The sequence below is a fragment of the Haliotis asinina genome, chromosome 11 (genome assembly GCF_037392515.1).
Source record: "Haliotis asinina isolate JCU_RB_2024 chromosome 11, JCU_Hal_asi_v2, whole genome shotgun sequence".
In the NCBI taxonomy this organism is placed as follows: domain Eukaryota; kingdom Metazoa; phylum Mollusca; class Gastropoda; order Lepetellida; family Haliotidae; genus Haliotis; species Haliotis asinina.
The window spans coordinates 16909653-16925550 of NC_090290.1; the positions used below are offsets into that span (position 1 = coordinate 16909653).

The following is a 15898-nucleotide window of genomic DNA, read 5'->3' on the forward strand; positions in this document are numbered from 1 at the left end:
ACTCCAACATGGAACATATGGACACATCTCCCGGATGTAGAAGTGTTGTTTAAGAGGTTTCCAGCTTTGCTGGATTGAATAATCAGTTATTTTGGGGGTTGGCTGAAAATATCAGAATCTGCTAGCATGCAAATCAGATGGCGAATGGCAACTACGTTCGCCTAACCAGGAAATAATATCAATCCTTTTGCTATGTTTTTCTGCAGAATGAAGTTTTTTACATAAGTCACACCACGGCCTCGGAAAAGCAACATAATATTTTTGCTTTTCTTTCAAAATTTTTAAATATTCTGCTTCGTCTGTCATTAAATAACGCAGGTATATTCCAAGTTTTTTAACAGAGCGAAAGTCGGCTGTATTGATGAGAAATCCATCACCAAACAAACTAGAGTAATTCGCTCCTCCTCTTACAACTGGAACCACGTCATACTTGAATGTTTTGAAAAACTTTTCTGTCACATAATCAACGCACAAGGAATTCTCGAACGCAAGAAAGAAGCGATACTGCTCAAGTTTTTGGTAACAATTGCTGCCACACTTGTACGGGCCGCACCGACCGTAAACATCCACTCGAATGTATTTTTTTAATTCGCGAACATATCTCTCCCTCTTGCTTTGGGACACACACCGACTGACAAACCAGGCAACAGCCTTAGTCTTCTTTTTCAGAATCTTTTCAAAATAATCCTTGCTGAGTTTCGTCCTATTTCTGCGCAGTTCTCCATACGGTCTCCACACATCCGAGTCCCGTCGGTAGGTAATTGTCCAATTAAAAGCATGTTGCCATTTGGTGGAGATATTCATATAAACTGGCGGTTCCAGACTGAAGAACACAAACATTTGTTCCTGTCGTCGAGGTGGCGGTGAACTGTCGCTGATGTTAATGCCGTTGACAAGGACGGCGTCAGCAGTAGGAATGTCATGGTGGTTGTAAGACATTGTGCATTGACTAACGTCACACCCGGAGAACAGGGATTGAGATGAAAAACGGGCAAACCAGTTGGGGGTGTTAAACCACACTATTGACTTAATGGTTTTGTTTTTCGTCCGTGTGTAGTGAGGTTCTTGCCCTCTGGAAGAGCTTACATTGATGATGCTGTCGTTGATATGAGGGAACGTCAGCCGTCTTTTGGGAGTATATTTCAAAACATCCTTGTCGTCGAAACCTGAATGACGCCTCCGGAAGTGTTTCTCAAACCTGGAATATTTAAAATATTCCATTTAAAGGTAAAGGACATAGGATTTACAGGATTGATAAAATGAAAATGACGAAGCCAAGGAGGAAACAGATGATGAAGGGAAATTACGTGAATTTGTGACTGTCTATTCCATTCCTATGGAAATGGTTTCATCCAATTTTCTCATATGCATTGGCATTGGCTATTAGTATGGTCGCAAAATGGAATGTAACATACTTATTAATGGTATATTTCATACGTTTATGGTCATTAATATATTTTATATCATAAGGTGTCATAAAGGATGTCACGAATTATCTGATTAGTGCATTGCATAGTTTATTATTTTGTCTATTTACTTCATTATTTTTTTTCGACAAATGCTCTCTTAGCAGCTGAAGTTAATGATGAGTAACACATAGACATAACCATCCTCTTTATCTAAACTGTATTGTTGCCGATCTGTTCAAGCTACTGGACTTTATATTTTCTGGGGATTTTTTACTGCAAAAATATTGAACAGTAAAGTTAAAATTCTGAGAATAGTCACATTCTCTCACACAAAAATGGCAGGAAATAAGACATATACCAGCATGCAACAAGAAGCAAAGTAGTTTTCATAAAGGAAAACAAACGTGAATACTGCCGAAAATGGGCCATAAGCATATACAGCAGAAGCTGTCAAAACCGGCGTCTGTCTAATCCAGCAACTTGTCAACACCGGCATAAAATCCAAGTCCCGTCTGTGGCTTGTACATTTATCATCACCTCTGTGAACCGGCGCGTTGTCTAAAACGGATTATTTCCTCAGCCCTAATGGGTGTCGGATTTGGCAGCTTCCACTGTAATACGTTTACCTTGAGATGATGATTATTAGAAGTGTTTGCTTCTTCTAATAGGTGAAGGATAATTACCTGGAAATTTCCCTCATTGACAGCACGAATGTACAAATAGCGAACGTCACCGTCAAGACGACGTGCACTGAACGCACCGTCCGTGTCGGAAAAAACATCTTCTGCAACACAAAGAAAAAGGTGTGAAAACACATTCGCCGAGTCGTGTATGTAACTGACATTGTAATGATGAGATTTATTGTCTGCTTGGTAGGTTAATTGATTGGCTGCAGTTGCGTGGTCCGTTGCTTGCTCAGCTGACAAGCGGGTTGGTTGGTTCGCTGGCTGGCTTGCTGCTGAATGGCTGGCTGGCTGGTTGGTTGGTTGGTTGGTTGGATGGTGGCTGGCTGGCTTGTTGGGTGATGGATTGAAGGATGGAAGGATAGATGTCGTGTGCAGCTGTGTATGTATGTATGTATGTATGTATGTATGTATGTATGTATGTATGTATGTATGTATGTATGTATGTATGTATGTATGTATGTATGTATGTATGTATAAGACAAGGGTTAACTGTCTGTGAACCATCCACTAAGAACCGTACAAACCAATGTCTGTTATCATAAGCACTGGGATATAATGCGATGCATCAGCAAGTCAGGGCGTCTTCCCACTGTAGTGACATGTCAGGTATGGGTTGTACAAATCTCATTCTAACCCGGGGAAATTGTACTAAATATTTCATGCAAGGAATGCTTATTACGACCCGTAACTTGTCTGAAAATACACATTTACCATTACTGCAATGCAAAACGATATCGGCAAATTTCCGTTGCACTCGATTCCTATTTGATATCAAACACCTGTTTGGTAGGATTCGACGCCATGGTGCAATTAATAGCTGGCAACGAGCTCAACCATAACTCGTTAAAATTTAAAACACAGTTCAGAATATATACATCGCATAGCAGAAATTCACTTACACGGGCCCAGTCAGTCAACGGGTCGTAATTAATTATCCTGATTTACCTGCCTTGAACAGTATAATGACTAAATCCTGGACTGAGTGCTTTTCATTAGAAAAATGCCACAAGTTTTTTTGACTTAGGGACTGACGTAGGAAACAACAGTATACTATGTTTATGATGAACATGTATGTACCTGGACCGTATGTAATGAACAGGTATATAACGAACTACTTGTTTTGGCAACGGTCTCCTTATTCACTCTTTATAGAAATGAATAGAAGGAACTACTGTCATAAGCAACAAAAATTGATAAATTAATCCATTTGAGTTCTTTATGCCGGTAGTGTTACTGTAATACATGCGCCTGGCCAGTAAGATGCTTGTAGTCGCATGGTGATTCATGGTGGTAATCTCAATATTGTCTTGTCCAGACACGTCCATTGAATACTGGAATATATTTCTGGCGTTAAACAACAAACAAACAAACAAATAATAACGGAAATAGTGCGAAATTGCCATTTGCCGCCTAACCTATAGCTAGTACAATCCAGTGGTCAGAACATCTTCACGGTCACTGGCTCGAGTGGCTAGTGAGTTACATATTTCACTATTATGTTTTAATACACTTTTATATCACGCAAGATTATGGTCTGATAAATATGGTCATCACATAAGCATCTTAATGATGAAACTCGTGGCATGCCGACAATATCTTATTCTCGTCTGTTTTGGTAACCTTTTTCTTAGTTTCTACGTTCAGATTTCCGGCAAGTGAATTATCATTTGTGAGCTTGTAACTTTCAGTAATCACTATCTCAACAGGAACAATTTGGAAACCATTCACACACTGGCCATTACTCACCCATTTGAGTACCCCCAAGACATTAGCCCCACGTCGAAGAATGCTATCATTCGTCACTACTCGCCGTTTTCAGTAACCCACAAAAATGCAATTTGGCTTATCCACAAATCATACGAGTTGGTGACAAATGGTGAGAGGAAAGACGGAATTAAATTCATTCTGAAAAGGACATATACAGAAATGATAAGGCTTTTGTTTAATCGGTTACACTTCATTTTCCGTCAGTTTCGAACGAGTGCCTTTACATATATATTTTGCCCGTCTCTTGTGGATATCAGCAGATATTTTGTGCTCTACACGTGTTTCAGTTTATTATCGTTTACAACAAAACATAAAAGCAATAAATCTGACACGTGTTAAAAAAAAGTATGCATTTATGTATGTTCGATCTTACCTTGATGTGACAAAACATTATGAAATTCGTCCCAACTAACACTTAACCTTGCGGGATCTCGCCATAGAAAGTGAACACATTTTACTCTTGAAAACAAGATCCGCGTGCTTATTCAACAATGAAACTCCAAAAACAAAGTCAAGGCACGTCTAGATAGTGCAACGCGCTCAAAGAAATGTTGGCACCTTACACTGTATCCAAGCGAAGCACGCACATAATGTATTGTTCTGAAACATTTTCTCCCAAGGAAGTAGTGCTTTATAATATAAATCCCACCATTGTTTGAATCCCGTTAAGGCGTGACAGAAACTTTCAAACAAATGGTAGCTTTTGTAGTTGGAACGGTCCAAAAAATCGACAACTAGCCTGGGTTTGTTTGGTTTTTTATTAAACTGATTCTGGACGTCAGTCTGTTAAGATCGAATGTTTCCATGACACTCCAGGGACACAGTAGCAGGCGGCATATTATAAACTTTACTCAGTGGCCTTTCAGTAGATGTTCCTACATCAGATAAGCATCTTAGTACACGAAGGTCCAATAAAGAAGTCTCTCAGTGCATGTTACAGCATCAGACAAGCAACAAAGTTCAACACACAAGCCTCCCAGTGCCTATTACAGTACCAGAGAAGCATCTTAGTACTCGAAAGTGCAACACACAAGCCTCCCAGTGCCTATTACAGTACCAGAGAAGCCTCTCAGTACTCGAAAGTGCAACACACAAGGCTCCAGTGCCTATTACAGTACCATAGAAGCATCTTAGTACTCGAAGGTGCAACACAAAAGCCTCCCAGTGCCTATTACAGTACCAGAGAAGCCTCTCAGTACTCGAAAGTGCAACACACAAGACTTCCAGTGCATATTACAGCACCAGAGAAGCCTCTCAGTACTCGAAAGTGCAACACACAAGGCTCCAGTTCCTATTACAGTACCAGAGAAGCCTCTCAGTACTCGAAAGTGCAACACACAAGGCTCCAGTGCCTATTACAGTACCATAGAAGCATCTTAGTACTCGAAGGTGCAACACAAAAGCCTCCCAGTGCCTATTACAGTACCAGAGAAGCCTCTCAGTACTCGAAAGTGCAACACACAAGACTCCCAGTGCATATTACAGCACCAGAGAAGCCTCTCAGTACTCGAAAGTGCAACACACAAGGCTCCAGTGCCTATTACAGTACCAGAGAAGCATCTTAGTACTCGAAAGTGCAACACACAAGCCTCCCAGTGCCTATTACAGTACCAGAGAAGCATCTTAGTACTCGAAAGTGCAACACACAAGACTCCCAGTGCATATTACAGCACCAGAGAAGCATCTTAGTACTCGAAAGCGCAACACACAAGCCTCCCAGTGCCTGTTACAGCACCAGAGAAGCATCATAGTATACGAAAGTGCAGCAAACAGACACCCCCCCCCCCCACACACACACACACACACTCCCCAGTGCATGCTACAACAACAGATAAGTCTCCTTGTACACGTTACCCCATGCGACAGCCCTCAGTTCATGGTGCTGCAGACACGCCTAAGAGAACACAATGCTGCCATGTCCAGATTTCCTGGTTGTGTTGTATTTGGGATTATGCTTCCTTAGTAAAGAACAGGCACCGAATCGGCAGTACACAGAGTCAGCCTCCCAAGACGTTCAGCAACCGCGACGTCCTGGTATATGTTGGCGTATCATCCTCTTAGTACATATTATTGAAGCATGCAAGCGCGTAAGTACATGTTGGCGAATCTGACAAGCCTTTTAGTACATGCTGGCGTATCAGACAAACATTTAATTACTTGATAGTGCATCACACATGCCTCTAAGTACATGTTCGTGCATCAGACAAATCTCTTAGTACATGTTTCTGCATCAGACAAACCTTTTAGTTCATGTTGACGCTTCAGACAACCCTCTTTGTTCACGCTGGTGCATCAAACAAACCTTTCAGTTCATATTGGCGCGTATCAGACAAACCTCTTAGTACATGCTGGTGCATCAGACAGACATCTTGGTTCATATTAGCACGTCAGACAAACCTCTCAGTTCATGCTGGCACATCAGAAAATCTCTCAATACATGATGACGCATCAGACCAAACTCTAAGTACATGTTGGCGCATCTTACAAATCTGTTCTTACAGAAAATTCTCTTTGTACATGGTGGTGCATCAGACAAGCCTCTTTTACATGTTGATGCATCAGGCAAATTTTTCAGTACACGTTGGCGCATTAGACAAGACTCTAAGTGCATCATGCCTTAGCAAAACACTCTTTTTCTACATGTAGGTTTAGGAGATAAGCATTTTGGCTCTGCAGACAGGGTCAACGTGAACCAACATAAAAAATTCTTTTGTAACTCTTGTTACCATAGAAAAGCCTATATATATGTGTGTGTGTGTGAATGTGGAGGATAAGGCTATTGGTACATTCTGCTGCAGCACACATGCATCTGAGTGCATACTTGAGTGAACTATTACGGGGGCAGAATGGTGATGTCATTCCATAGTCATATGACACTGACACTTCAATCATTCTTGCACCAAAACGCCCGAGGAAAAAGTCATGTACCTATTAACTCACTGACCCCATTTACAGTTTCTCACCATTTAACACAATTACGGTAAACACTTATTTGCCAAACATATGTTCTGAATTTGGAACTAACGATAGTGCCTGTAAATTCTTAAGAGGCATATTTTTCATTTTCGGTTCGCCTCGTTTATCAGTTACGTATTGTGGCGTATGTATTTAGCATTTTTCCGTTTGATTTGTGCGGCTATCATGAGTTATAGAACGGCGAGTGAGTGTTATTTTACGCCCCACCATAGCAAAAGGGAAGTTGACCAATCAAAGTAATGTTACAAGTGTTATTATATAACATTGGAAAACTGGAAAACCAATGACTGACCAAATGTTCAAAGACTGGGTCATGAAGTCACACAATCAAACAGGCTTGCGACTGGATAATGCTGGTGGTGGTAATGATTGTGGCTTTTATGCAATATTTAGCAATATTCCAGCAATGTCACGGGAGGGACATCAGAAATGATCTTCACATATTGCACCCTTAGGAGCAATCGAACCGGGTCTCCAGCGTAACTAGCGTACGCTTTAAACATTAGCATAACCTATCCCCCTTGATGATGATTATGATGACGTAAGTGGCGTACGCTTTAAACATAAGTATACCCTATCCTCTTGATGATGATGATGGTGGCGGTGATGATGATGATGATGATGATGATGATGATGATGATTATGATGACGACGATGATGATGATGATAATTTCCCCGGACAGAAGATCCTAGTGAATCAATGATCGTGGCAGGGATCTTATCTTACTTTCGAGTGCGCGTCACAAGGACAACGAACACTTCAACATAGCCTGACTGACAACCCTTGAATCGCATTGTTTTGCCCATTCCTCTCTGCTATGCCAAAGCTCCATATGAAGCAAGTCTAAATTACCGCACGTCTGAATCTCTCAGCTCTCGAGAGTTGTTACAATCGGTTACAGTTGTCCGCCAGGGGAGAGTAATCACACTTGCTCTATGTGGCGCTTCAAGGATAAGTGTCATATGTACACACAGAAACAAGCCACACCATGGTAGATTTGCACAAGTCTGTAAGGTAATAATAACTGGTGACAAAAATATAAACATTTGTCTGACAGACTGGCGTCCATGTACTGTCTAGCCTGATCAGAAGCATTCTACATTCATGGGCTTAGCATTGAGAATTAAAAGCCTTGGGGCAAAGTTACACCACAGTTGGGGCAAAGTTACACCCACTCGCGCATCCGCAAAGTAACTCTCTCACCCAGAGTGCCATGCAGAGTGCACTACACGCTTAAGCCGAGCGACAGTTCGTCACATCTTACAAAGCTCATTCCTGATATTTCAAATGTTTTCCATTCGATTTTGACGAGAGTACACATCTATTTAAATATCTTTTGCCTAATGTGTTACATTCACAGGTAAATATACATCCTAAAACGTGAAACACTATTCCGTTTTGCGGAGAATTTTTATCCTATGCATACATTGGTTGTACAGTTCACAGTCCGTGAACTGTATTACCTTCCCTTTCGCACAGCCCTGTCTGTGATGCTATAGCCACAAATGAAGCAAGTCTGGATTTTCTTAGCTCCCATCTCACTGGGACTTCCTTTAGTCGTAGTGGGAGTTGAAAATAGACAATCTGATGTACGTGCGTGTATCGTCATCCGCCCGAACAGCAGTACGTTGTAGTAGAATATCTATACACTGTGCAAACATCCTGAAGTTTATTTCTGATTTCAGAATAAGCACGTTTGTATACAAGGAAGAGAAACAGACGGTCACGTGATATGCAAATTAGTTTTTGGCAGAACGTGTGAACCGTTTACAGATAAACACCGTTGAGTCGAAATTGAAGGAAGTTTAGACACTTGGAATTATCTGAGGTTCGACTCACGGGATGTTGACGGAAGAATAAACACGCAGCAACACTCATTTACTTTAAGACACGGTAAGTTCGACACATCAAAGTTCGACACATCAAATGTTAAACACAGTGGTATCCGACTGTATGCTGACCTTAACACGCATTTGTCACTGAGAATAGTGTGCCAGTATACTCTGATAGAAAAGCCGTTGATATGAAACACCTTTCTTAGGAATCATACAAATCGTCCCAATCGACCATGAAATAAGACTCGGGTTGGACATTATTAGCTGGGAACTAATGGATCTATATATGTTTCTATTTCCTATCTGGAAACGGGCTATCAGTACATGTGCACTTACACTGGTGGTATAACACTGCGTCCAAACCGACCACCAAAACGGATCCGGGTTTGGACACGGTAAGCTAGGAACCAGTTTATCAGCACACGTGTATGTTTCTTGTTCTTACCGAGCAACGGGTTATTAATACTTTTACACCCGCATTACACCATTGCGACCTCACTGGCCATGAAATAAGATCCGGGGTTAGACATAGTAAGCAGTACTCCACTGCGTCCGTACCAACCATGAAATAAGATCCGAGGTAGGACATAATCAGCTAGGAACCAATGTACCGGTGTGCTAACTTCAATCGGGCAACGGGCTATCAGTACGGTTGCACCGTCAGTACACTATTGTGTCCTCACCAACCATGAAATAAGATGCGGGGTATGACAGGACAGGAACCAGTATGCTAACTTCTATTGGGCAACGGGCTAACACTACGGTTGCACCGGCAGTACACCACGTACAGCGCCAACAACGACCTCAAATGTTCTGCAGTCATCTCAGCACAGCCGTCACAGTCTGCAGGTCCAAAGTCTAATGTCTGGAGGTTTTGTTACAGGCACGGAGCATTATTTCCCCTACACCCTAGTCATACAATGTTAAACCCTGAATGAAGCAAGTTTAGATTTGATCAGACTGAGTCTCCCATCTCATCGGGGTTCCTCTTCAATTTAAATTTGATTTTCTGTTACCATCAAAATTACATACATTCAGAGACTAAGCTTTAGTCTAGTATTAACCAATAGCTATTTTTCAATAAACTGATTGGTGAAATGATATGGGATCAGTTCCTATAGCAACACCTCCACTCTGAAGTCATGAATGAACAAACTTTTGAGGCTTCACATTTATCATATTAAACTTTTCAAATCTTTTAGCGTACTATAATCACACGCTGTGAAAACAGCCTTCATCGACTCCTCCGTTAGCTCGATCCATGTGTTGATGACTTGGAAAGTGGATTTCAGTTTCTCACATGTTCGCATTTCCTGCAAAAACGTGTTTCCTTCATATTTAATTTTCTACTAATATGGTATCTCAGATTTCATCCACGATAAGCTAAAATGTGTCTGTCTCTTTCAAGTTAGCTGCGACGAGGGGTTGATAATATCTCACAGACGTGAAAGGTAATCTTTTTACGGAGAGATTTAGAAATGTTTTGAGTTTTTTTGTCTCACTAATATGATAAAGTAGTGCATCGTACGTTCTGACCTGGATACTAACTACACAAGAGTTTAATTATCTTGGAAAATAATATTTATGGAAATACTAAGATTTATTTATTTTGAAAAGCAAATAACACCTCCTTTGTATCGTAATGTTATGATAGTAGATGTCTTGGCGAAGGCAACTCTCACACTTTTCAGTCTGATGAGGGACACGTGTTGGCACAAGCAATCTAAGGATTGGTATGGGATCAGAACCCATGACCTGGAATCCTGGAAGGAAGGAGGCATGTCCTTTGTGCTACCAGTTCTTAAGTAACATACACACCAACATCAACTATACCAACACTGAGCAACATCACAACAACATGGCGGTCGGCTGTAAATAATCGAATCTGGGCCAGATCTCTCAGTGGTCTACATTACGAGCACTGTTCTAAGCCACTGGTATGTACATCAACCATGAAGGAGGGTCTCCCGATCCTATCAGCCTCATTTAAGACATGCATGAGTTCCTGAACTTCTAACCCTGATGCTCACGGGTCCGGATGCTTGTAGTTTAGAACACTGCATCACGCTTTCATCCACAGAAAAAAGTGTAATTTGACAAGACATGGTTCAAATACAGTTTGAACGGTTGGTTTGTTTGTAGTTTCACGACACGCTCAGCAATATTCCAGATATATGTGGACGGTATGTACATAATCGAGTCGGGACCAGACAATCCAGTGATCAACAGGCCGATATACGCAATTGGGATACGACGTGTCAACCAAGTCAGCGAGCCTGACCACCTGATCCCGTTTGGTGCCTCTTACGACTAGCATGGGTTACCTGAGATGAGGAAGAAAAGTTCAATACAATGCGAGTCTTAAACAGCCCAAGACACAAACACAGTAGCATGTGGTCGCTCATCTTCCTTTTTGGACTAGCATCAGTTCCTGGAGACTACTTCCAACCCGGATCGTAGGGCAGGACAAACAGTGTGAATTACAATGAGCACCTAAAGCCATTAGCGATAAATATAACAGTGACAACATATGACGTGAATTTTTTCATGCATGTCATCTCGTTATCGTCTACATAAGGCGGCATAAAAAATAAAACTTTCTCGGGCACACGTATTTCCAATATGACGAGTGCGGTAGGGCTTTATCTTTAATTTTTTATTAAAAAAAGTGACGAGAGAGGAACACATTTGTATTTTTTCTTCTCTGAGAAATACAGCTTGCGAAGTTTACTATGTGTTACTGAGCTATAGGTTCAGTCACACTCGTTCTTACAGACGCTCATTCTTATAGTGGACAAATGGATGACTGGGATGCGGCCAAGTCAGTTTCTTTAAATAGTGAGTGAGTGAATGTAGTTTTACGCCGCACTCAGCAATAGTCCAGCTGCATATAATCTGTATATAATCGAGTCTGGAGCAGACAATCCAGTGATCATCAATATGAACATTAATCTGCGCAAAAGGAAACCGATGACATGTGTCAACCAAGTCAGCGAGTCTGACCACCAAATCCCGTTAGTTGCAAGCATGGGTTGCTGAAGGCCTATTCTACCCCCTGACCTTCACGGGTCTTTTTAAACAGTATTATACTATATATAACATTAGGAGCCTGTCGGTGTCGTGAAATCAGGAGACATGCTTTAACATAAGAACACATCACAAGCTTTACAAATACGTCACAAAAGTACATCACAAGAATACATCATAATAATACTCACGTACAGATGTACTAGTATTCTTCGTTACAACAATCGTTCTCTCTGAGTAAATCTCGATCCGATTTAGTTTTCGCTCTATATGTAATGGATACATTCCCTCGACCAACAGTTGGATCAATAAACATACCACAGATGCATTCACATCCTGAAATAACGTACATGGACTGGTATACCTTATATACACGCCTGCCTTCATTAACAATGCACTTACTAACGCTCAGGTGTGTTTGATTATTCCTGGAATATTACATTCTACATTGACTGGCCGAAGCTGTAACAAATTCAATATTTGTTCCAGGACGAAGTTGGATGCATTGTCAGTTGAACACATCCAATAATCTCCAAACTGAAATTAAGTTTAATCACATGAAGCTGACAAACTGTAGGAAATGAAATATTTCATCGTGTTTGATACGAAATGTGTTTTGATGCCGAGTACTTGTTTATTGTGTTATCAGTGCATTTTGTCACTAGAATCTTATGCTTTACCATTTTCGTCTTTGATACAACATTTTTGTTTTCAAATTGGTGCTATAACATTTTCTCTTTGTAAATAATAAAATATTGTGTATATTTTAAGGTTAACTTATTCAAACTTTGTGATAATATGTATGCGTGTAGGCGTTGCTTAGTTGCTATGTGGCTGAAATTGTGTCGATGCTAAGTAAATCTTCACTCACACACTCACTATTCATGAATGCAGCATGAAAGTAGATTCCTGCACCTACTGAGTTACTGTTTGTTTGTTTGTTTGTTTGTTTGTTTGTTGAACGCCGCACACAGTTATACAACCCGCCTGGACCAGACAGTTCAGTGATCGATATTATGGGCACATATTTTAAGCAATTTGGATACGACGACACGTGTCAACCAAGTCAGCGTGTCTGACCACCGACACAAGTTGGGATACGATGTGTCAACCAAGTCAGCGAGCCTGACCACCTGATCCCGTTTGGTGCCTCTAAAGGACTAGCATGGGTTACTGAAGATGAGGAAGGAGAGTTCAATACAATGCGAGTCTTAAACAGCCCAAGACACAAACACAGTAGCATGTGGTCGCTCATCTTCCTCTTACGACAAACAAGGGTTGCTGAAGACCAACTCTAACCCGGATCTACCCATTGAACTGATCGTCAGAGTATGTGCTCTCGTCACTATTATGTCTGATACTCAATGTGTTGTCTTATTAGTTTAGACAACTCTTTGCTTACTTTAAAAAGCGACATTGTGTGTCTTTGCATTGCTATTGTGTTACACTCTTGTGTATCAAATATCACTTTATCCCGTCATATTCAACACGGTTGCTCGCAGCCACAACACAAATCTTATAGCAAGACAGTAACTACACTCTGAAATCCGCTTAAACGGATATGTAACAGGGAATGCCTGTTCGTTGATGTGTGTTTGCCACACTTGGAATGAATGGCAAGTAACACCTTGGTACCCATGAACGTCTGCTCTGTGTTAAAGAAGTTAATGACCCCAAGTTCCAGAAACGGAACTACCAATGTAGTAACCGCATTATTTTCTCCTTTCAGACTGCCCTTGCGTCAATTCTAAAACCATAAATAAAGCATGTCTAGATTTCCCCAACCTCCATCTCACCGGGGCTCCATTTCAACTTAAGAATAACTGCTATCATATTTTCATACATTAGGAGACTACCCAATCCCTGAAAAGAAAAGACGACATCAGGTGCCCTTGAACAGGTGTTTGTGTGTGTGCGCGGTGCAGTGCGGTGCGGTGCGGTGCGGTGCGGTGCGGTGCGGTGCGGTGCGGTGCGGTGCGGTGCGGTGCGGTGCGGTGCGGTGCAGTGCGGTGCGGTGCTGCGTGCATGTGTTAGGATAGATGTTCCTTTTAATGGTTAAATATGTAATATATAGATTTATATATGCGTGTATGTATCTGTGCGTGCGTGTGTGCGTGCACTGAATGCATAACGGAAGGATACATGAGGCTAACTGTTGTTGAGTCTCCAATAGCAATTAATACCTGGTAGAAACGAAAAACTATCGATGCATGTATAGTACGTTATATTATCTACAATGTACGAACTGACTTCAGTTGTTAAATGTGTGGCGCAAAATACAATGTGTTTGGGTGCAGACTTGCACCTTCAATAAGTGTATGTTTTAACCGTTAACTGATCTGGGTTTCAAATTACGAGTCAGATATTAAAAGCGACTGAACCTACTTGTTTTATCTCATACAAAACTAAACACTCATTTGGGAACTTTAAATAAGGCAATTCAAAGAAACAAAAAAATATTGCATTCGTACTTTGCAAAACACTAATAATTGTTTTCGCAATGCTTGATTCCCGACAATAGCACCCTTGAAAAACAGCCCATCGACAAGTCCAGAATAAAACATAAAACAAACATAGTACCTTCAGGAAGATCCCCTTGGATGCTCACGCGCATCCTATCATTATCAGAGCGTTATCAGCAACCCCAATGTCCTCCCATTAATAACTAGGTCACGTCCTTCCGTCATAAAGCAGCTGTGGAGATTATTGTGATTGTTATACAACACCAATCTGGTTCTCAGCCTGTGCGGAAAACCATTAAAGCGAGCCTTCGAATATACCTCATAGACAGCAAAATCTTGATGAAAACCACATTTGACTGAAGCTGCTTAATCGGCAAACATCCGATGCAGAAAGCATAAGGCTTTGAAATACTTGCTAGTACTTTCCTATCGAAGGACTCGTTGCCGTAGGTGCCTACTATAAGGATCTTACCAGCAATCGTCTAGTAGGACACGCCATGGTCTCTTGCAAGATGCCCTGTGATAATTTCTAGGTCAAACTGTTTTCCCAACACTCTTTACGGATATAAGCTGTCCCTCCGTGGCTCACACACACTGAAACAGATCCCGGTCCTTGTTAAGCCTCCTACTGACAACTTGATTAACATATATATGCATTTGAGGCTTAATTTGTGATGTAGGTTATTAGTCGACGTGATGACATCTTCATGTAAACATACGAACAAATTGTTTTTGAGCAAATTGTTCAAATTTGATGAATGGATGTATAACATAACATATATAACTCGCCATTTTGCTAAGCATACTCTATCGTCGTATTTATTGTGAAGTAGAAATGGTGATGTGTTGTTAATGAAAAGTTACAATTTCTGTTATTGTTGATAAAAGTGTTGAAGTCATTTCTTGTATATTGTGGTATTTAACAATATATATTTCCTAAACCGACAGGACAGTGGGATTTTTATTAAAGGATATTTATATAGCGCATACCCACGGAACTGCATGTTCAGTGTACTGATGCCTACAACACTAATCAAAATGGTTACAACACTATTCGAAATGGTTACAGCACTATTCGAAATGCTTACAACACTATTCGAAAATAGATATCGAACTGACAACGACACGCAAAGATATGCATAAATTTTTAAAATAATTAAAAACACTGTCCTTGCTAAATAACTACATAGATATGAGACTTTACACTTTCACCTAGAAATATAAAATTGAAGTTTTTGTACGCAGCAGCTATATCTACAGTGGCTTCTCTGTTCCTTTCTATCGCATGCAAGCGACATATGTATCCTTTGAATGGCAGTCCCTGTTCTGAGAAACAGATATTCGTTTGGCTTTAGTGTTACAAACAACATGCTTGTTATGTGATGTAAATAACTGGGAACATGTACCTGTCAAGGGCTTCCTCATAGCGCAATACCATCCTTTGTTCCTGAGTTAAAGATTGAAGCAGTCAATCCACCTTGTTCCTCTGTGGGCCACAGTGAACGTTGTGTACAACACGACTTTGGTGTCGAGTTTCCGATCACGTTTAACTGGTTCTTGACATTCTGTTTCTAATATATGTGGGCTTAAATATCTAACGCATACTTAAAAAAGAAAAAAAGAATGGTGTCAGGCGATTTATGTCCTCATAAAAAGAAGCCAATTTTACGTATATGAAATTACATTTTTTAACCACAATTTAGTTTCCGTGCTTGGAACACAGTGGAAGTAAAAC

At 40.8% G+C, this 15898-nt stretch overlaps 1 protein-coding gene across 1 annotated transcript; it reads right to left on the reverse strand.

The window, feature by feature from the left end:
• On the reverse strand, nucleotides 1-14726 carry LOC137256407 (alpha-(1,3)-fucosyltransferase C-like). The gene is made up of 3 exons (XM_067794251.1): nucleotides 14636-14726; nucleotides 2093-2193; nucleotides 1-1198 (listed from the first exon to the last, which is right to left on the reverse strand). Exons 1-3 carry the CDS (start codon nucleotides 14660-14662, stop codon nucleotides 112-114), a joined length of 1215 nt encoding a protein of 404 aa, XP_067650352.1. The 5' UTR covers nucleotides 14663-14726; the 3' UTR covers nucleotides 1-111.
• Between the last annotated feature and the right edge of the window lie 1172 nt (nucleotides 14727-15898).

What these genes read in the sequence shown, in the direction of transcription:
- LOC137256407 (XM_067794251.1), bottom strand. Translation starts at nt 14,662, where the DNA reads ATGGCGTGTCCTACTAGACGATTGCTG. An exon ending in GTCCTACTAGACGATTGCTG is followed by an intron (nt 2,194 to 14,635) that starts GTAAGATCCTTA and finishes TTTGTGTTGCAG; the next exon opens with AAGATGTTTTTTCCGACACG. An exon ending in TCAATGAGGGAAATTTCCAG is followed by an intron (nt 1,199 to 2,092) that starts GTAATTATCCTT and finishes TAAATATTCCAG; the next exon opens with GTTTGAGAAACACTTCCGGA.